Below are 20,827 nucleotides of genomic sequence, written 5' to 3' on the forward strand. Positions count from 1 at the left end.
GGGGGTGTTTCAAATTTCAATTATCAATATTTAAAACAGTTACAACTTCACCGTAAATATGTAATAGTCATGGAAAACAGCAAGAAACTGCAGCACCTTTAATTTTTTGTTTTTAAGAGACTTTAAATTGGATTCATCACTGAATTTCGTAGCTGATTCGTACAAATACTTATTTCGAAAAATATATAAAAAATTTGAAATTTTGAACTATAACTATTTCTTCAGGCTTGTCTCAGTTTTGGGCAAATAGATTCACCAAGATGATAAAATTGAGATGGTAAAGTTAAAAAAAAAAAAAAAAAAAAAAAAAGGAAAAATTGTTTATCATTTTAAATAATATGTCATTTTAAGAGAGATATGGACACAGAAAATTTGAATTTTAAATTAAAAAAAACCACTCACTTTTTCTTTCCCATAATTTCTGTTTTTCTGTGTCTATCCCTCTCTTAAAATGATATAACTTATGTCATTTTAAATGACAAACACCAAACCCAAAAAAAAAAAAAATAGTGAGAATTGTAGAAATTACATAAAGAGAAAACAGTGATATAATTATGGGTTTTATAAGAGTTATGTTGTAGGAAAAATGATCGTGTAATGTTATAGAGATTCGTTTTGCGTGTCGTAATTTTCTTTTTTCTTCAAAGAGTGTGGGTCCCACAAAATGTTGTATGTATAAAAAAGTTTGTTGTGTCATGTTAAATGAGAAATGCAATCCCCTATAATTATTTAAAATACTAATGTACACTACACAAAAGTCTGAGTTACAGATAGAAAATAAATGCCACGTAGAAGTTTTGGTGGTGGATGACATAAGAGTTCTGTGCACATGAGTCATCAATTAAGAAAGTTCCATGTGAGGTTCTCCTATCGTATAATAGACTTATGTTTAAATTAATGAAATAAAAGCCCCACATATAGTTGAATGAAATGAAACTTTCCACATACATTTATACATCAACCATTACAAAAAAAGTATATTGTATTTTGTTCTGTTTTGATAGCTTTCACACCACACTTCACCATCAGCTCCTTAAACTTTGCAACAAAAAGAAGGTTCTGTCCACGTTTGCATCTAATCCAAACAGGACTTTAAATAGGCCTTAAAATTCTCAATCTGCATATACCACAGCTATCTATCTGTGTCTAACTCAACTCACATTCCTCCTCCTTTTTTGTGTTTGTAATTGTCTCCTTGTTGTTCATAACCATGTTAGATTCTGTGGTGGAGTACATTACTCAGGCAGCTTCCAGTTCTGCTTTCATTTTCTTTTTTTGCAATTTGATCATAATCATTATCCTAGTTGACTTGAAGATCAAGCTCAATTTTGATCAAGAAAGTGAAATCCCTCTTTCCATGCCCACAAACACAGATATACAAGGAGCAAATTCCAAGTGCCTAGTCAACAAAAACACATTGTTCCCACAAGCTGGAGAAGTGTCACATGCCCAGGAAGAAGTAGCACTAGACAAAACTGAAACTGAAGTTAATAATGATAATTCCTACAGTGAGGAGGTGGAAGAGGGAGAGGAGGAGGATGATGAGCTGAGGAAAAGAGTGGAAGAGTTTATAGAGAAAGTTAATAAAGGATGGAAAGCAGAATATTTGAGCACATCTAGTTTGTTATAGGACTCAAAACAAAAAAAGAACTTTAGGCCTAAGCTTGAAGTGAGAAATTTAACCTTCATCAGTTTGTTGGGTGATTCTCTTCATTTTTGAAACATTTGTAATGAGATGAGGCTGATTATAAGCTTTGTTGATCATTGAAGAAAATGTCTTACAAACTTAGAAGTGCGTACAGAATTTCCTTGGTTATAACCGAAAATTTCTCTTTCTTCTGTGTTTTGGAGATAATTCTGCTCAGACATGAGAATTATAGTGCTTTGGTAAATCTGAGACTGAACAAAAATGGAGAGAGAGAGTTCCACTGAGAAAGAGATAAATACATATTTCGATGCAGGACTCTATTCCTGTTAACTGTCACATGGATAAGGAGAAAAAAGCAAAGCGCTTAAAAAGCATGCTAAAAAGTAGCAGCATATTTGGAAATTCCATTTTCACCTTATGTTCAATTTTTTATTTTTATTTTTATTTTTATCATAAGAAATAGTTCCAAGACATTCTTTTTTCTTTTTTCCTTATAATTGATGCACTACCCAAGGAGGTGTGCTCTATTTTTCTTTCTTGCAATTGGATGTTAATAGAAGAGAAAAGTAGTGTAGAATATTACAAAGCCTAAGATAATTGTAAAGTGTAAGAAATGCAGCGAAATTGCTGCACCTACTATTATACAATAAATTTAGTTTAGGAAAAATCAATGTTCTAGACAAATTAATGATATTTTAAAATCAATTTAAGTTTATATGACTGTGAATAGATAACTTTGAGTTGACTAATCCTAAAGTTTATGTGGTTGTAGAGATGGTTTTAACATCGTAATTAACTGGAAGCTGTGGCACTTCAGGCTGTAGTATAATGTTCATTAAGCTAAGGCAAAACAAAAAAAAAAAAGGAAAGATGAAACCCCTTTTGCATCTTTTCAATTTTCATGATCAAAATTATAAATCGGAGCCTTATGCTTTTACTTTATCAAAGTCACAGATGTTTGGCCAAAAAGAAAAATTATATATATATGAAATTGGAGATATCTATTAGTTCCCTGATGATACTTTAGAGCAAAGAATCATGGCAGGAAGAGAAGGTAAGCCGAAAAGGCTGATATGCAATTTCATCTTTCACAACAAATAATATTAATTGTTGAGTTACAGTACAGAAACACTCACATCCACTCACATTTATAACATCCATATAGAATGTAAATAAGGGAGAAAAAATGGCACAACATATATCCTACATCTAATTGCTACAACAATGAGTAAACAATACTAAAGATACATCAGGAGAACGGACACGTGGAAAGCCTAACAAACAGATTTCCCAACTAACACCTAGTACATAAGAGTCCAACTTTTGAGTCAAAACCACCATGTGACACTCATCTGACTATCAGAGCTGTCTTTGTAAGTTAATTGTCAGAAATTGAGGTTGACTCTGTGGAATACCAAATAATTCACAATGTAGCCTCAGCATTTGATTGGCCTAGGTTAGACTCCTTTTCAGGTAAAGGCTCTTTATCATCAGCAGATGAGTTCCTAGAGTCTTGAACATTGTTAAAAGAAGCATTATTCTCTTCTTGAAAAGCAGCAGGTGTCATAATAGGCTTTACTCCACCAAAACTGACATTTATTTCCTCATTAGATATAACATTAACATGTGTAGAGGTCATAGTTGGCATATGATCCACCCTCTGCTTCTTGGGTTTATGCTCAAGCTGGTGACCAGGAAGAAAACTGCCCACAACAACCTGATAAGGAAGATAGTTAAAGGAAATGCCCTTCATGAATGTAATGTGGTTCTTCATTGCATGTTTTCTGCTTTTATTCGTATTTTTCAGGGTTAGTCGATATGGCATGCATATAATTCATAAACCATAATAATTCCTATCCAAGATCATTGGTCATCTAACCTACAAACTTAACAAATTAAAATTTGCTTTATGATGATGGGAATAATTTGAACAACTAACTTTCGCATTATATTATCTTGTTTTGACTAAGGTTCTTTAATATATATTTTTTACCAAACATCCTTTTCAATAGCATGAGGTTTACCTGCACAGGACCAGCAGCTACCAGCAAACCAGCAAGTCCACCCCCCATTACTCGACCATCGGGACCTGCCAAAGTGACACTCATCCCACCAGATCTGCTTCTTGCAACTCCATTCTCGGTTGGCATAAAGGAACCGGACAAGGAAAGAATCTCAAACCGTCCCTGTAAAAGCACCAAGTGTGAGCATTTTTAATCTATTCACTAAGGGCTGTAACTCAAATGAAATTGGAAGATATCTGTAACATCAATTCAGTGTGTAATGAATTAATGGTAAAAGAAGAATGAGTTATCCTTGTTGAGGAAGTTAGTGAATTAGCCATTTGTCAAATCTCTGATTCCAAAAGCTACAGAAGTTATATCCTGAAACCACACACAATTAGTCTCCAAAATAAGTATCACATGCAAAGAGACATGAGTTGTTGATGTCCAAAATGAGGTCCTCGGCAGTATCCAAGACAAGTGGCAAGTATGGAAACATGAAAAACTACAGGATTCATCCCTAGTGTTCATATAGGAAAGATGCCAAAATCTATGCTACTTGCTTAGAGCTATGAGGGTAATTCAAACTAAAGCAATTCAGCTAGAAATTATGAATATATGAAAACAAAACGGCATCCCAAGTCCAGAATTTGTGGATAAGAAGTGAGAACAGTTACAAAAATCCTTCTATTTCTGTCACTTCAACATTTGCTAATATCGAGATTATCATAGCAACCAATTGACTGATGAACATATTAATGTAACTAATAACATCTGTCCTTACAGAGAATTTTACGCGAGAAGCCAAATCACATAATGATGGTTATTATCCTCTGGGAAATGTACCCAAAAAAAGGTTATTATCCTCATGCACTTGCCAAAATCAAATATACTGAAAATGTTTAGTCAGCAAAGCCCCAATTCTTAATTTTTTTTTGGTAACATTCGAACAATCTGCAGTGATGCATTAGTTTCCACTTAAATGCATGTTTTGTTTCAGCTTATTTTTGGGGAAATGATTGCTTTTGTTAAGCTCTCTCACTAAAAATAATAATTTACTTTCCCAAAATATGTTATTCCCAACACACACTAATATCATCTAAATGTGCCCTTCTTTCTAAAGTAAAAAAACCCAGCACCAAAGGAGCCTTCACTTTTAGGGCACATTTAAAAAAATTAACATTAGATATATAACATCAATACATACAATGCCAGATAGTCAGGGCTGCATATAAACCAAGTGCATTGGTGTTGCATATTATGCAATTGACTAAATGTTATATAAACATTATCTGATAGAGAAACAAATGGCTGAACTCATTTTCTTTTTGTGCTGATTACATAAGATTGAACTCACCTCATATGTTAAAGTACCCCCGGAAGAAGTCGGTTGACGAAGTGTAACATTTGAAATTGTGCCAGTCGCAGAGAGAATGCAAATAGCACGTGATCCTTGTTGAGAGAATGACATAATCTTCATAGTAATATCCTGAGACAGACCACAGGAAAATCACAAATACAAATAAGCACACCAATAATGAAATTAAAAAACAATAATGCATGTCAATAGTTTACTTCACTGATAATGACATTGTACACAACCACAAGATATGACCCATGCAATAGTAAAATACAAGTTGTGCGATGTCACATCACTATTACATATTGCAAATAACTGTATTTCTTCATTATTATAAGTATAACAAGGTTAACATGCCAATGTCTCTTTTCATAATTTATGGATAAATTATATGTTACATAGTTGTACTTTAGAGTTTATTAGAAATGAAAAAAATAAAAATAAACATATATTTATATACCTTATTTCACTTATTTTTTCTACAACTTCAGCATTTACTTTAAACAGCCTGGTATTCTTTAAACTATGTAACAACTATGTAATTAAAATTGGTACTCTAGAATCAAATAATTTCATATAATTGGATATCCTCATTCCTTAATAATTAACATCAAGCAGACAAATAATTTTATCATAAGTAATAGGGTTTTATAATTCTCATTCAACATGAGAATTAAAATTTTCCTACACACCCTTTGATTTCCGTGCTGACATGGATTCTACATATAATTTTTTGTAACACATGAGTCTCACATGCTTTTTATCTCTACAACATAAGATTTCAATTCTCATTCAACATGAGAATTATAAAACCCTAAGTAATATTATAGTTTAGCACATCTAAAAGACAAGAAATAAATAGGAGTTAGTTAATGCACGAACAATAAACATACATAAAGTACATAAACACATACGAGTTTGGACCAAAAGGAAAATATTGCATGTTCTGAAGTTATTTACATTTTACACATTAGATTTTTTTTTTTTTCTATCTTTTAACAAAATTTGTTTTTAAGAAAATTTGGCAAGGGAGCAAGCCTAGAGAAGTGATAAAACTGCTCTTTTGTTATCGAAAGATCATGGGTATGAATCCAAAAAAGGCATCTTTATAACATGCAAGGGCAAGACTGCGCGTATAAGGATTTCTTCACCCCTACGCTCGCAAGTTTGGATTTCGTGGAGTGGTTTTTATATGAAAATGGCATTTAAAGTGTAAGGAAAATGAATGGCTTTTGCATGTCAACTGTATATGGCATTCATACACAAATTCATAAGAATAAAACTATAATTTAACTAAACTTCCGCATATAGACCTAAAAGGAAATGAACAGAATACCTCGCCAGCATTTACTGTAAGCACATGCGGTGTGAAATTGGCACCAACTGAGTATGCAATTCCCTCACCTATAAAATACATATATGGGAAGATGAATAGATGGAGAGAGACAGGAAATAAAATAGTGCATTGATGTAAGTCCAAAGAGGAACTTTCTAGTTCGCTTAAAAAAAAAAAAAACACACACACTAATCGGTATTCACACACAATACCATATAACCCTGGTTGCTATCCTAGATCTACTCTGCTTCACGAATCAAGTCCATAAATAACCTACTGTTCTATATGGCATTCTAGACCTCCTTCAGAACCTTCAAAGACAGAGAGCCAACTCTCATAAAAAAATTCATGAACCCGGATCTTGTTCATATTTAGAAGTCAGCATATTCAGTCAAGCAAGATGTAGCATAAGCATGCCTACTATATTAAACAAAAGTATTCAATGTTCATAACCCCCCTTGTCATTATTTAGAAACGTATCTTGCACAAGAGGTGTGTTTGGATGTTAGCAGAGAAAGAGAAGGGAAAAAGGAAGAGAATGAAATGAGGGATAAAATAATAATTTATTTTCTTTCCTTTTCTTTTGATGTTTAAAATCCTACAAAATCGAGAGAACATTTTAATGTTCAAAAAACTGAATAAGGGAGAGTTTTAAATGATCTCATGAAAATCCCTTATTATCTAGTTCTCTATTTATAAAACCCCCCACACAGAGGAAGGTCCACTTAAAACCTTCCCTTATCCTTCTTCCAAATCTACCCCATGGGACCACAAAGCTCTTCCTTGAACTTTAAAAATATTTCATTGCATTTGAATGTTATATAAACATATACTATCATGCTAAGAAGCCGCTCTTAACATCCTTAAAGGATAAGTTCAACTATTTGAAAATATTTCCAACCAGAGTTCCAATTATGGAATCCATTTTATAAACTTTTCCAATCCAACAAAGCAGTTAGTAAGCAGCTAAAAAATAATTATTAGTTTTAAGACTTTAGACTAGTTCAAGCGAGGTCACATCAGCTAACAAACTATTTGACTCAAGCTACTGAATAAGCTGGTTCCTTCATTTACTCTAAATGTTTCCATGGTCAGATAATGCCAACCTCTTCGTCTCCTCATATAGAAAAATAAAAAAGTATCATATGCTCCCTGAAACAAAAACCAACCTCACTTTCAACCACAAAATATCTCCATCCACCTCACAATATGTATACAGATCTGAAAAGGAATCTGAGCTAAGGGTCCACTCATACCCCCACACCCCATATAAACTCTTATCACAAAAGAGTAAATAAAATCCAAGAAACTAACTATACACTAAAAACACAGATCAGAGGAAAAAACTAACTGATCAAATGATTACCTCCAAATCAAAATAGGTTAGAACCCAAAGCAAAAAAAATAAAAAATAAAAAAAATAAAAATAAAAATTACTTACGATATTCCTCCACTAAAAAGGTAAATGACAAGAGCAATTAGGTTAGAAGGATTCATTCATTTATTATTACTCTCATACTCCAAAATTCTTAAAAACTGCAAATGTAGCAGTAAAAACAAAATCTCAGCAACGAATGTAACTGTAAAACCCAAAAAAAAAAAAAAAAAAAAACAGTAACAAACATTAAAGGCTTTCATTCAAAGTTCAAATTCAAAAGATCAAAGAAACTATATAATACCTGGTCCTGGACTTTCAACTTCATACTTATATGATAACTTCTTGATAGATTCAACAGGCTTCCCTCTACCTCGTTTCCAAGCTGAGAACTCGCCGGTCAACGGAATCGACGATGAAATCGGCATCGGCGATAGCGCCGTCACAGTCCCTAACGCCAGCTTTCCGTCCGGTGCATACTTCCTTGGCCTCCCCCTCTTCTTCTTCTGCACCGTCGCCGGCGTCGGCGCCGGCACCGTGGCCCTGGAAAAGTCCAAGTTGTTCTCAATCCTCGGAGCCACGTGGAAGCTCTCTGGGGCCTCATCCCCCACCACTGCATGCCCAGCACCAAAACTCACCCTTTCCTCCATTTTTATGCGAATCAAAGAAAAACTAAGATACCCCAAAACCTCAAAATTTTGCTTAAACCCTACCCATTGAAGATTCAAACATTTTCACACTCAATCACCCAGAAAATATCAGAAAAAAAAAATTTAAAAGGGAAATAATGCTAACTTTATTGAAGAGAAGTTGATTTTAATGCAGGAAAAACTTACAATCTTACAAGACACTTCAAAAACACAAACTTTTTTGTATGAAATAGTGAAAATATGAAAACCCAGAAGTGGAATTGGAGCAGTTGAGCTTAGCCTCCGAGAAAATCGCAGTTCTGCAAGCTCAAATCTGCACCATTGCAGAGATCACACAGAACTTCGAAATTAACACAGAATTTTGAGAAAAAAAATTCTACAATTACAGAGAAAAATACAAACTCTGATTCACAAATTCTCCAGAGTGATATGTGAATTTAGGGTTTTGCAGGAAAAAGGTGGAGTAAATAAATAAAGTTGATATAAAAAAATTCGGAAAATTAAATAAATCTTAAAATAAAGTAATTAAATATTGGGAATTTAATTATGAATTAATATTTTAATAGTAAAATTCAAAGTATAAATTTTGGTTAAGAAATAGGTTCACGTCCGTCTTGGAAATTTAATAAAGGTGAATTAATAAATGAGTGTGAATGCAGATACTTAATTTGAATGCATTAAAAAAAGATGTAACATTTTTGAAAAGGAAAGAAATTGCCTTTTTTAATACAAAACTGGCATTTATTTATTTAAAGCTTTTCTTAAAAAAAATATATTTAAAGCTGTAAAGCTAAGATTGGAGCCACTACATTTTCCCAACTACTGACAAGTTCTTTGTCCTTTCAGTTAAATTAAATTAAAGTTGACCTACAAAACACAAATTGATGAATTTTTAAGAAAAAAAAAAATGTAATTTGAAATTGCCCTCTTGGTTTGGTGAATCTACTGCAAATGCCACGGTACAAACTCTTTATCAAAATTAAAAATAATAAATAAAACAGATGTAATAAAGATAATATCATGTTTCCCAGAAAATTTTGTTCAGATATCATCTCATGATGCTCAAAATCCATGTTCTCTGTGTCACGGATCTGTTCCCTCTATATTTAAAGCTACTAATATTATGGAACAGTTACTTACGATACTGTGTCAGATTTTTTTGAAGTCTGCTTCATGGACTGGTAAGTAGGTAGATAGATACTTGAACCAAATTTTGCGTTACTTGTGAAAGTAATTTCAAATGTGCAAGCTTATCTTAAGATAAGTGTATTTATAAACTAAGTTATTTTATGTTCAAATAACTTTTAATTAAAATTTTATTAAGAAAAATTATAAGTGCAATTATTTTGAAGGAACTCATATAACTTAGCTCTGTGGTTCATTTATACTAGAATATATAGATGGATCTTGGATGTCTAGAAATTTGTACAGAATACATCTATTTATCATAATATAAATAAATTACGGATACACTGAACTGAAGATTTTTTCCCCTAACCGTGGTAAAGACATAGAGTAATGTTACTCAATCAAGTTGTACATAAAATGACAAAATTGACAATTACTTCTCTTATTTATTAATTTTTTTTTTTTTATTGTTGATTTGATAAAGGTCCTTACACAGTTGTTACATGAAAGGAAAAAAAATAAATGAATGATTCAACTGATCATAAATTAATCAAAGCTTTTAGTAATTATAATAGATTAAAATCAAAGTCTCGGGAGTTTCCCTCGCTAAGAACTGATAAGCAGACAAAACATGCCACGAATAAGAGGTGAAGCACTTTTTTTTTTTTTTTAGTACATAGGTGAAACACTTTTTTAACATTTCTTATTGCAAAACTCACAAGATCCTACTATATGGTGGAAAAACAGTACTCAAACCGCATTGGATAAAAAATAAATAAAAAAACGTAGGTTTGCAAATATGACCACATGGATATTATTATTTTTTCCAATTATTTTAAGAGTTACCTAATATGATCGCCTGACAAATATTGCTTTCAAGGTGATGATGAATCGAGTGCTTGAAAAACAAATGTTTGATGGCACTATAACTAATAGAAGAATAAGATGTCTCATCGTGTTGAATATCAGTTATATCCTGAATCTAAAATTGAATTCAATAATATATAGTTTTAACAAAACAAGTCCAGAAAGTGGCAGAAGAAATAAGAAAAGCAAGAGGATGATGAGTTAACTTGCCAATCGTCTATATGATGATCTCTACATGTCAATAAACTCTCCCATTGAAATTTGAGTCATTGTAGGAGAACTACAATAATGAAAGGTACTGTTAAATCTCATGATAAAATATTTTGAATTCAAAATATTAACGAAGAAACTAAATCGCAACAATAGAACGCAAATTCTCACATTAGTATATTTGTTCCGCATCCTAGTCTACGTCCACTCCTCGTAGACTATGTACACAAATCAGGAAGCCAATTACAATTGACTTCTGATTATCCAATATCCATCACAGCCACAGGAAACAACAAAAGTAAAATAAAAAACCAAACAAAAAGAATTATGCTAAAACAAAACCGAGCCTTCTTTCCTCGAAGGAATATTCAATCTCTTGAGGAACTGATGAGGGAGCTGGAGTCACGCCCATATTCAACAGAACTGATGAAGGAGCTGGAGTCATGGCCATATTCAACATAACTGATGAAGGAGCTGGAGTCATGGCCATATTCATTGGAACTGACACCGTAGAAGGTGTAGCTGGGACAGGAATAGGCATTGCCTTTGGTGTTCTATTCTCTTCATCTACAACAGTAGCTGTCTTGGAGGGAGTAGTGAATGCCACATTGTTAAGTGGCATGGTTTTCAGCAACTTCTCACTCTGTATATTCATTTCATCTTTTGATGATGATACATTAGACGAGATGGGAGAAAAAGGTTGTCGGGTCAGAGGAGATTCTATGCCGTGAGCACTCCCAGAACCAAATGAGTGCTTTTTTATAGGAACACCAGCAATATCCAGCCCTCTTCTAGCTGCACAAACACAAGGCAAAACAAAAATTACATATATGAGTTCTAAACGTGTCATACGGTAACATGAGAATGCGTAAAGCCATCATCATGAAGAAGAATACTAGGGAGAATCCGTTGGAACATCTTCTACTAAAACAAACGAAAACATAAAACTGGTATCTGACAATCTTTGAGGCTGGTTTTTTATGACAAGTTAGACCTGGTAACTACATTGAGCAAGGCCTCTCTTTGTGTCATCCATTTTGAGAAGAAAATTCACAGATTGAAAAACACTATGATACTGGAATCTGGAACATCATCTGCTTCCTCAAACGAAGAAAAGAAAATATGGTTTTACACACAATATTTTTCTTTTACCCACACTAAGAGACTGACTTGATTCCTATTCTTTCTTCTTTTCAGCCAAACAGGAAGAAACATGATTTATAAATTCTTAATACGCCAGAAATCTGCAACCCTAAACTTTAACCAAAAAAGGAGAGGAAAAGCAGAGTTTAAAGAAACTACCTGATGATAAACCCGAAACGCTATCATCCAGGTAATTTAGTTGCTCAAATTGGTGCGCTTTGTCAGTCTTTTTCATGGCACGTGAATGAGTAGCTTTTGAATCAGGTTTTGGAGTTTGAAGCATTGCTCCTCCAAGGGAGATTCTTCTACTAGCTGCACCTCCAGTTGACATCCTAGGTGCCTTTTTTACACTCTGAGGCTTTGAAGGGCTTGGCTTTGACCCATATAGTGCCTCCTGTTCCGCTATAATTTGTCCCTGAAGTTTCTTCAGATCCTGAAACAGGAAAATAATATTTTAACAAGTTTTGGAGGAACACCACAAAACATCTATTTGTTGAATGATATACAGGTCAATAAATGTTGCCTGGATTTCAAAACCCAGAGTCAGAGACAATACCAGATTTCAAAACCCAGAGTCAGAGACAATAATAAGTGTTTTATAACTGGAAAGTTCATCTGGGATGAATTTTTAAATGCAATAAGAGGCCCATACCCGCTGCCTACGACGTTCTTGCTCTTTCTCTTGCCGTAATATATTGTACTCTTCAACCATAGAGAGTAGACGAATCTAGAAAGCCCCACACAGAAGAAATCATTTTGAAGTAGATTTACTTGAGCAACCAACTAAAACAAAATCTGAAAAATTAAAAATTCTTTATGAAACTAGCTCATTGCAGGTATTATAGAGAGTGTACTTACACCATCATATGCGAACTCAATGCCTTTTTCCTTTTCCCATGCTATAGTTTTTGAAGTCAGAGCATCTACCATTGCTATATGCAAAAAGAGAGAAATTTTAAAATTATACACAAACACTGATGCAGAGAAAAAATATGCTAGAAGCACAATCAGACAGCTAGGCAGAGAAATGAAGTTGAAAGATGAAAGTAGTGGAATAAGACTTGAAGAAAATCAATCACGAAAATAACTAAACTAGTGTTTTTCACTCCATAATTGCTTTTGTAACTCACAAGCAAAGTCAGAATATTAAGAACTATCACTTCATATCCAAATTGGCACCCATGCTGAAGCTCCGTATAAAATTTAGTTGCACTCATAATGCTCTATAATAAATTTGTTGTGTTATATCATGGAACCATAATGGTAAAGGTCCAATAACAAATTAATAACAAATACGGCTAACAATTATGATCCATAAATACCTGGCATTTTGTTAACCAAGGCACGAGCTTTCTCAGCTCGCTTGAGAGTAAGATGAGCACCTCTCCCAGCATTGTATCGATTTTCATCCTGAAATATAAATAAAATAAACAGTTAAATTACCAAATCGTAAGTTTAGATAAAAGAAAAAGGACTCAGAATTGCAATGTTGAAGGAGGATACAAGCAACTAACCCTGTTGTATTCCTCAAGCCAAGACTCTTCATCACACGCTACCAACCATTTCTCAACCTTTTCAAGTATTTCTTTTCTGCTAAAAGCTTCCTCTTTGACTTGGGCAATCTGAAGTTCAATTTGTTCAAGCAAACAAGCAGGGTCCATGGATCCTGCATCAAATAGGAAGGGTCAGACTTTTAAGTTGACAAAAGAAGCAATGATTTCCATGTCCAGAAATACCTTAATATAGAAAGTAGAAATTTACCAGATTCTATAGCTTCAACAGCGTATTCCAATGCACCATCTACTTCTGGAACCAAACGAGTCTTTCGACAAATCTCCTCCAGCTCTGTTCTCTTCTTCCATACAAGCTCTTTCATTTTGCTTGATTTCAACTCTTCTAACCTAGATACTTCGGCCTCAACCTGCATGACATCATTGATTCTCCATGAGTAATGAACACATAAAACCAAGAAATATAGTCTGTATCATACTCAAGTAACTTATTACTCACACAATTGATGAAGTCCACGGACAAGGTGTTTGGTTCAGTTACTTCATGTTCTGAAGCAGCTATATTACAAGTAACATTCTGAAATATCTGTTGCTCTTCAATAGGTGTATCCATCAAGTTCCAGAGCTCCAACATTGTTGTTGCAAGATCTTGGAGCTGCCAAACCACAAGTTATTTACAACTATCAACCAGAGCACAGAATGCAAATTTCTAAATATAAAGTGATAGAATTTATTTCAAAATCATTCTTTACCTTCTGCATTCTCTGTAATTTAACTTCCCGCAATTCTTGTTCAGCAACAGCCAATTGCTGGATGGTATCATTACTTACACACTTAGATCCATCTGAGTCTCCTAAACTGGGATGAATTCCATTGACTGTCTGTGTAAAGTCCAAACCAAGCACTGAACAAAGACAATTTAGAGCATACAAGTGCTCCTGGACCTTCTTGAGGCGACCATTCTGCATAAAAATAAGATACAAGCCTAATTAGTAATAGTAATAAAGAGCATAAAATGTTGTAAGCAAGTGAAACAGTAAAAAAATGAGTGGAAGTAAATTATTGACCTTCTCAATTTGAAGTGCATGAAGCTGTCTGTGTAATTCTTCAAGTTTTCTCAAGGATAAATCAGTTTCATCTACAATGGCAGGAATATACTCTCTGGGACCATAAATCTCAATTGAGATACTTTGAATTTGCTCTTGAACTTCTATAAATTGATTTCTACGCTCAGACTTCCTTTTTTGCATCTCCTCCAACTGTGGAAGAATTCTTGAGTGCTCTTCCTTCAGGCTTCCAGCATTTTGATCAGACTAGAAAATTGAGAGTCAGAGAGTATCAATCATATTAGTAGCCTAATCGGATAACAAATTATCTTGACAGAAAAAAACTCAAGAAATTGGCACATAATTAGTCTTTAAAGCTATATATAGGGTGGGGATCCACCAAGCAATGCAACTTATTTTTTTAAAATGCAAATTTTAGCACTCCAAATTATTGTAAACTTGAGCACTTTTTCCATCCCATTCATGTAATAGACAAACACTTTCTAAAACAACAATAAGCAAATTATAGCAATTCTTAAAATGTCTGACCTGCCGAATATGTACAGGTCGCTCTCCCATTGCTGAACAGATGGCTGCAAGTTCTGCCTCACAATCAGCAATTGCCTGCCTTAATTGAGCTCTAGACCGATTTGCCAGATCTACCTTCCTTCTGTACACTTCTAGACACTCTTGTTCAAGTTCAAACAGCATTCTATCTCTGTCAGCCTCAGACTCTCCAACTTCGTTCCATATTATCTAATAATTCAGTTGAGGCTAAAAATGAGAAATTCTGCCAGTTTTACCAAATATTCTTCAATCTGCTGGGGGGTAGGAGAGTGATTGCAGCGAAATTTAATGTATACCTGAAGTTCATACAGAAGTGACCCACAAGTTGTTTCGGCTTGCAAAAGTGGATCGTTTTGAGGTTTAGACATTCTGGGACACTTGTATCTGCCAGAAACATATTCTTAAAATTCAGAAAGATCAAAGCAGTGAAAACATGAATGACATAAACTGTCATTGACTCATTATAACATGACTGGAAATTTATGTATCATAGCTATAGACACCAACAAAATACGTGCTACAGAAAAACATATTAAAAAACGGAACAGGCCTCCGTTCAAAAGGTGCCAATATAGAAAAGGATCTTGAATTTTGATTGAGGCCCAGAAGCAAAATTTGTAGCCAATGCAAAAAAGGCAGCCAACGCCGCTCCCAACATGTAACGTTATGGCTCAAATATATGTTTGCAATTGCAAGTTAAACGATGACACAACGATATAATTGCTAAACAGTGAAATGCCATAATAAACAGCGACTACTGTTCTCTTCACTAAACAAATACCTCTAAAACCTAAAACCCGAACCTTTATCACAAGGATGGACCCACGGGCTCAGTAAAACAAGCTCAAGAGAAACACTACATTAGTAACATCACTGCTAGTGCTAGACCTAGAACATGAATTCACTCAATCCCGTCGTCTCAAATGGAAAAATCAAGATAACTAAACAATATCAAGAAAAAAAAAACTTAATAGAACCCCGAATTCAATCAGAACTCAATTTTGAAAAACACGAGGGGGGAAAGTACACAGCTTATTCTATTAATCTGATTCAGAGAAATACTACATCGATCTCAGCTGGAAGTAGCTACATAATTCAAATTTCAAAAGAGCAAGAAACAAAACACAAACAAACTCGGGCGGGCTCGGCAGCGAGAAATAGACTTACGGATTTCACAATGAGGAAAAGGGAAACTCGCTGGAACGATACAGAAACTGAATTGAACGTGTCCAGATTTAGACAGAGGTTTCAATTTCCCAGGGTTAGGGGTTTGGCCGGTGGTTCCAGTTCTGGTCCGAATCTGAGGAGCGAAATGAGAACTTTTACTGAGTAAAATGATGTGAGTACTGACCTGAACAACACTAGGGATCGATGAATTGCTTCGCGTTGGGATTTTCCTTACTCGCTCGCTGCTGAGAAGAGGAATGACGATTTTCCCGAGAAAATGAAGTGACTTGTTTTCGTGGAAAATGGGTTTGAAGTTTGAATTGAAAAGAGAGAGAGAGAGAGAGCGAGAGAGAATGTAGCCGTTTTGAGGAGAGAGGACCGTTGAAGAGCGCTCTCGTGAATTTGATTTTGATTTGCATTTATTATTACTCTCTCTCTCTCTTTCTCTCTCCCTACCTGCTTTTTTTTTAAAATAAATAAAAAGTATTATTTTTATTTTATGTGTCTGTGGGGCTTCGGATTCTAAGAAAAGAAAACGATTTTTGAATTATATGATGATGACATAGGAAAGAAAAATATTTGAATTTCAATTTAGAAGAGAGAGAAAGTTGTAAGAAAATTTGGATTTAGCAAGTACTAGTAAGTAGTAACACAACTCTTCTTACCTTACCAACTAGAAACATGTAGTAAGCAGACTGGCCAATCACATTTTCATAAAAAACTGTAGTAAGGAGATGTTTGGTACATGAGAAATTTTTTTTATTCAAAAAATAATTATTATCGGAATATAGTGGAAAATATATTTTATTGAAATGTTAATAAAAAACTGTTTGGTAGACCCATATTTTTTCAAAAAAATAAAAAAATTTATTGAATTTGTGTTTTGTTAATTATGAAATATTAGTGGGAATGTGAGGTTATTTTAACAAAATAACCCTACTTTCACATTTTTATTCAAACATGTGTTTGTATATCCTAAGACTCCATTGGCTGATCAGAAACAGAAACATATGTCTAATCAAATAGTGAAACAGTACATTGATTAACAATCACACAACAACGACACAATACAATTATCAGGGTTATTTTGGACAAATTTTTCTCGATTTTTGTGCCTCTTACACTAGAAAGGAAGAAATCCAATTAATCTGTGGTATTATTTGTTGGTTGTTTGTCTTTCATTTTACACATCAAGTCGAATTCGAGGAGTGAAAATTTCTCGGGAAAAATTTTATTAAATGGCTACCAAACTTTGCATTCTTTTTTATCCAACCTCACTTTCCCAAGTTTTTACAAATAAATCTCCTAGCAGCACCTAAGAAAAAAATGAGTTAGGATTTTTTTTATTTATTTGATAACTCATTGGATCGCGTAAATTAGATTGTAGGATGGGAAAAATGTGTATCATTTTAAAGGATATAAAGTTGTGTCATTTTAAGAGAGAGAAATAGATAAATCATGGAAGAGAGAGAAAGAGATAAATCATGAAAGAGAGAGAAAGAGATAAATCATGAAAGAGAAAGTGGAGGTGATGAGGACATAGGAGGTGGCATGACCAAGACAACAAACTTGGAGGACATACAAAGTCTTGGAGGCCCAATAACGAGCAAAAGCTAAAAAGGCTAAAGAGCCTCTAAATCTCTTGGTGACCACTTTACTTGAGACAAGCCCAAGTCTAAAGGAAGAAGAGCCCAAAATGATACACTTAATTCAAATTGAAGACCTTGAAGAATAAGCCTCAACGGATATGCATGAAGGCTTTATTTTACTTGGCCCAAATTCTGCACTTAATTTTTATTTTCTTATATTTAGTTAAACTTTTTATAATAAGGCTTATTGGGCTGTCTATTTTCTTTTGTGTAAGCACTCTTAGGTTAAACTCAATATGGTTGTTGCCCACTATATAAGGGAACACCATGGCTTTTGAAGACAGATTTGGAATATCAAGTTAACCTATTTTGGTGAGGCTAGTTCTCTTGGGTTCTTTTGAGAATCTCTGAACTTACCAAGGGCATCAATCCTTGTGGCGTTCTTGGGCTTATCAATTCTTTGGAATTGTGGCGCCTACCTATAATCCTTAAACTCCAATTTCGTTCTATATTATCTTGGATTCATATCTCCCGAATTCCTTATCCTTTTCCGATGATTCTTGTGCCAAAATCGTGATTCAGGAAGCCATCTTTCACCTCGTTTTGGAATCACCCAAATCTGAGGTCCGTAGCGTGAGATACGTTCTGTTTTTAACAGTACGTGTTGGCGGCTGAATTTGGAGTTATAATTTTCCATTCCTAGTAGATCCATTCCTCCAATCCTATTGGGGGATCATATCAGGAGGGAAAAAGTTTTAAAGATGTGAGCCTCACCTCTTTGTGAGAATGAAAGGATGTAAGATGTGTTATTTAAAATGACACACCTTTTTCCCTTGTAGGATATATAGATTATGTTAAAATTTAAAATCGGGAGAAATTCACTTGTCGTGAGAGATTTAAAGCGAAAATAATGATATGGGATTTTGATAATTGGAGGGTTATTTATAAATAAATAAAAAGATAAGCACAAAATTTTCACCTGAAATTTTAACATGAAATCTCTTAATTGATGACAGTTATATATCTTTAAATCACAAAATCAATCAAATGATAAAAAATGCAAAATTATTTATATCATTCAAAGAGGATCCTACTTAGATCAATTTTGTATTAGATATTTCTTCACATAATAAAATATCAATCTTTAAATACAACACTTTCAACATAGTAAGGATGGAAAAGTTACTAAGGAATAACCAATCTCACATGCAATTTTTTTATCATCAAAATGTATATTTAAATCACTCTTAAAGTTTTTGATTTTGCAAAGTATTACGAATTTCTCTTTGAATAACCTATCACATGAGATAGAATAGGATAATTTATCATATCCTATTTTTATTTCTAGTTTGGTGGGTCACTAAGATATGATTAGCTTATCCTATTGTCTCATTTTATCCTATCCAATAGATGATTTCTTATCCTATGAGAGAGCTGAGTTAGGATTCAACAAGATAGGATACCATTATTAAATACTCAATATATTCGCACGCTACCCAACAGGATCTGAATCGTACTTGAGATCCTTTTTCTCTCAAACTTGGGATCGACGTGTAAACGTATAAGATTAATGGAAACAGACATTTCCACCATTGAAGCGATTCAGGTGGGAAAAAAACCCAGATTTATGGCGGCTTAGATTTGGGAGAAAAAAAATGCAGAACAGGAAGAGTCTTCAAGCGGTGGTCGGCGAAGACCGAATCCTCAACAACCTCTTGTGATTAAATTTGGCCAATGGAACTTAAAAAAGAAACAAAAGAAAGAAACTTAACAAAGGGGGAAGAAGAAAGGGAAATACTCGCTTGAAGAGAGAGAAAAAGTCTTAAGAGTAAAAAAGTTAATTAAAAATATTTTGTTTAAAATTATAATTGTTAGAATTGTATAAATAAATTTAAAAAATTTAAATATAAGTTTTTGATAAATTATATGACATTATGTTAAAAAGGGTATTTTAGTCTATTTGGATCATATCCCGATGATATCTGATTCGCCTCAAACATATGTTAAGATAACATAATCTTATCAGATTGCTAATCAGGTGCTCATCAAACACAGGACATGATATAGGCTTATCAGCCTCATATCCTACCCTTATCCAACTCTCTTATCCTATCCGTTTTTGTCCTATCATTCCCGTCAAACGAGCATTTATGTCATAGAAATAGTAGTAATATACAAGGAAGAATGCACTTGCAATTTCACCCCTTCCCTCTCATAAAATTTTATTGCTATGCCATTTTTAGGTTAGGTAGGGACGGTCAAAATGTGGGAATATCTATGGAAAAAAAATAAACACAAATTTTATCACTCATTAAAATTTAATATTAGATTATCTGAAATATATAGAAATTGCGAAGTAAATAAATCATCACTGATAGGTTATCAGAAACCATAACACCTAAACATGCTTCATTGATATTAACAATCCCCAATGCATATATTATAGTTTATGAATTTATTATTTCTTATGTTATAGGAAATAAATTTATCTGCTATATATACATAAAAATATGTGAAACTCATATTTTTTCTTTCTCTTTCTTCTCCTCATATACATTTATATATATATATATATATATATATATATATATAGGAAATAAAATTTATATCCTACAACATTAAACCCATAATTTATATATATTATCATTGAAACTAAAATTTTGGGGAATGAGGAAGCCAGCTGCCTCCCTTGACCCAAATAATGTCCACTACTTAAAATATTTATGATGAGTCTACCTGATCTATACTGGTTAATAGGATAATTAATTTGTCAATTAACAAAAATTAAGTTTCTTGATAAGTAAAAAAAAGGTATAAGGAGCCGTGGAGTTGTCAATATGGGTCAGTTCTAACTCACGCAAGTTGGAGCTAAAAAGCTCACGGGACTAAAGTCCACAAAAAAAAAAGTCCTTACAGGCTAAAAAAATCGCAAAGCCTTGTGATGTACGACCACCTTATAGGCCTTTCAAAACTTTTGTCTTTTCTTGAACATTGCTAGCATCACATAACCAAAGAAGGTAGAATCCATACAGACACCACAAGCGTAGAGGTAAGCATATCACCCCACTAACTGATTATTACTAGCATCATATACCATCATGAGCAAATAGCTCACTAATCAAGGAAATTGTGGCCAATATTCAAATATTGAAATGAGGAGAGAAATAAGTCATCTCCAAGTGCCAAATCCAGGGTACCAGAAAACCAGTTGTTGCTTAAGTCAACAT

General features: G+C 33.7%; 2 protein-coding genes across 2 annotated transcripts; both read right to left on the reverse strand.

The window, feature by feature from the left end:
• Window positions 1-2,730: 2,730 nt before the first annotated feature.
• LOC133285740 (AT-hook motif nuclear-localized protein 6-like) lies at window positions 2,731-8,808 on the reverse strand. Its single transcript, XM_061483011.1, has 5 exons — window positions 8,027-8,808; window positions 6,348-6,415; window positions 5,009-5,140; window positions 3,673-3,834; window positions 2,731-3,365 (listed from the first exon to the last, which is right to left on the reverse strand). Exons 1-5 carry the CDS (start codon window positions 8,370-8,372, stop codon window positions 3,072-3,074), a joined length of 1,002 nt encoding a protein of 333 aa, XP_061338995.1. The 5' UTR covers window positions 8,373-8,808; the 3' UTR covers window positions 2,731-3,071.
• A 2,094-nt stretch (window positions 8,809-10,902) lies between these two features.
• Window positions 10,903-15,212, reverse strand: LOC133285779 (65-kDa microtubule-associated protein 3-like). Its single transcript, XM_061483060.1, has 12 exons — window positions 15,141-15,212; window positions 14,827-15,033; window positions 14,299-14,544; window positions 13,984-14,193; window positions 13,731-13,886; window positions 13,482-13,641; window positions 13,235-13,386; window positions 13,043-13,130; window positions 12,579-12,652; window positions 12,373-12,447; window positions 11,880-12,153; window positions 10,903-11,372 (listed from the first exon to the last, which is right to left on the reverse strand). Exons 1-12 carry the CDS (start codon window positions 15,210-15,212, stop codon window positions 10,903-10,905), a joined length of 2,184 nt encoding a protein of 727 aa, XP_061339044.1.
• Between the last annotated feature and the right edge of the window lie 5,615 nt (window positions 15,213-20,827).

This window comes from Gastrolobium bilobum, unplaced genomic scaffold, assembly GCF_033153095.1.
Source record: "Gastrolobium bilobum isolate Gb01-03AN ecotype WA unplaced genomic scaffold, APGP_CSIRO_Gbil_v1 utg1991, whole genome shotgun sequence".
Taxonomy (NCBI): domain Eukaryota; kingdom Viridiplantae; phylum Streptophyta; class Magnoliopsida; order Fabales; family Fabaceae; genus Gastrolobium; species Gastrolobium bilobum.

Bases quoted from the DNA above. Each gene is read 5' to 3' on its own strand.
- LOC133285779 (XM_061483060.1), bottom strand. From the start codon at position 15,212: ATGTCTAAACCTCAAAACGATCCACTTTTGCAAGCCGAAACAACTTGT. The intron at 13,887-13,983 runs GTAAAGAATGAT...GTGGTTTGGCAG, and splicing joins AATTACAGAGAATGCAGAAG to CTCCAAGATCTTGCAACAAC. The intron at 12,448-12,578 runs GTAAGTACACTC...GGGGCTTTCTAG, and splicing joins TTGAGTTCGCATATGATGGT to ATTCGTCTACTCTCTATGGT.
- LOC133285740 (XM_061483011.1), bottom strand. From the start codon at position 8,372: ATGGAGGAAAGGGTGAGTTTTGGTGCTGGGCATGCAGTGGTGGGGGAT. The intron at 6,416-8,026 runs GTATTATATAGT...TGTATTTTATAG, and splicing joins AGTTGAAAGTCCAGGACCAG to GTGAGGGAATTGCATACTCA. The intron at 3,835-5,008 runs GTGAGTTCAATC...GTGCTTTTACAG, and splicing joins GGGGTACTTTAACATATGAG to GGACGGTTTGAGATTCTTTC.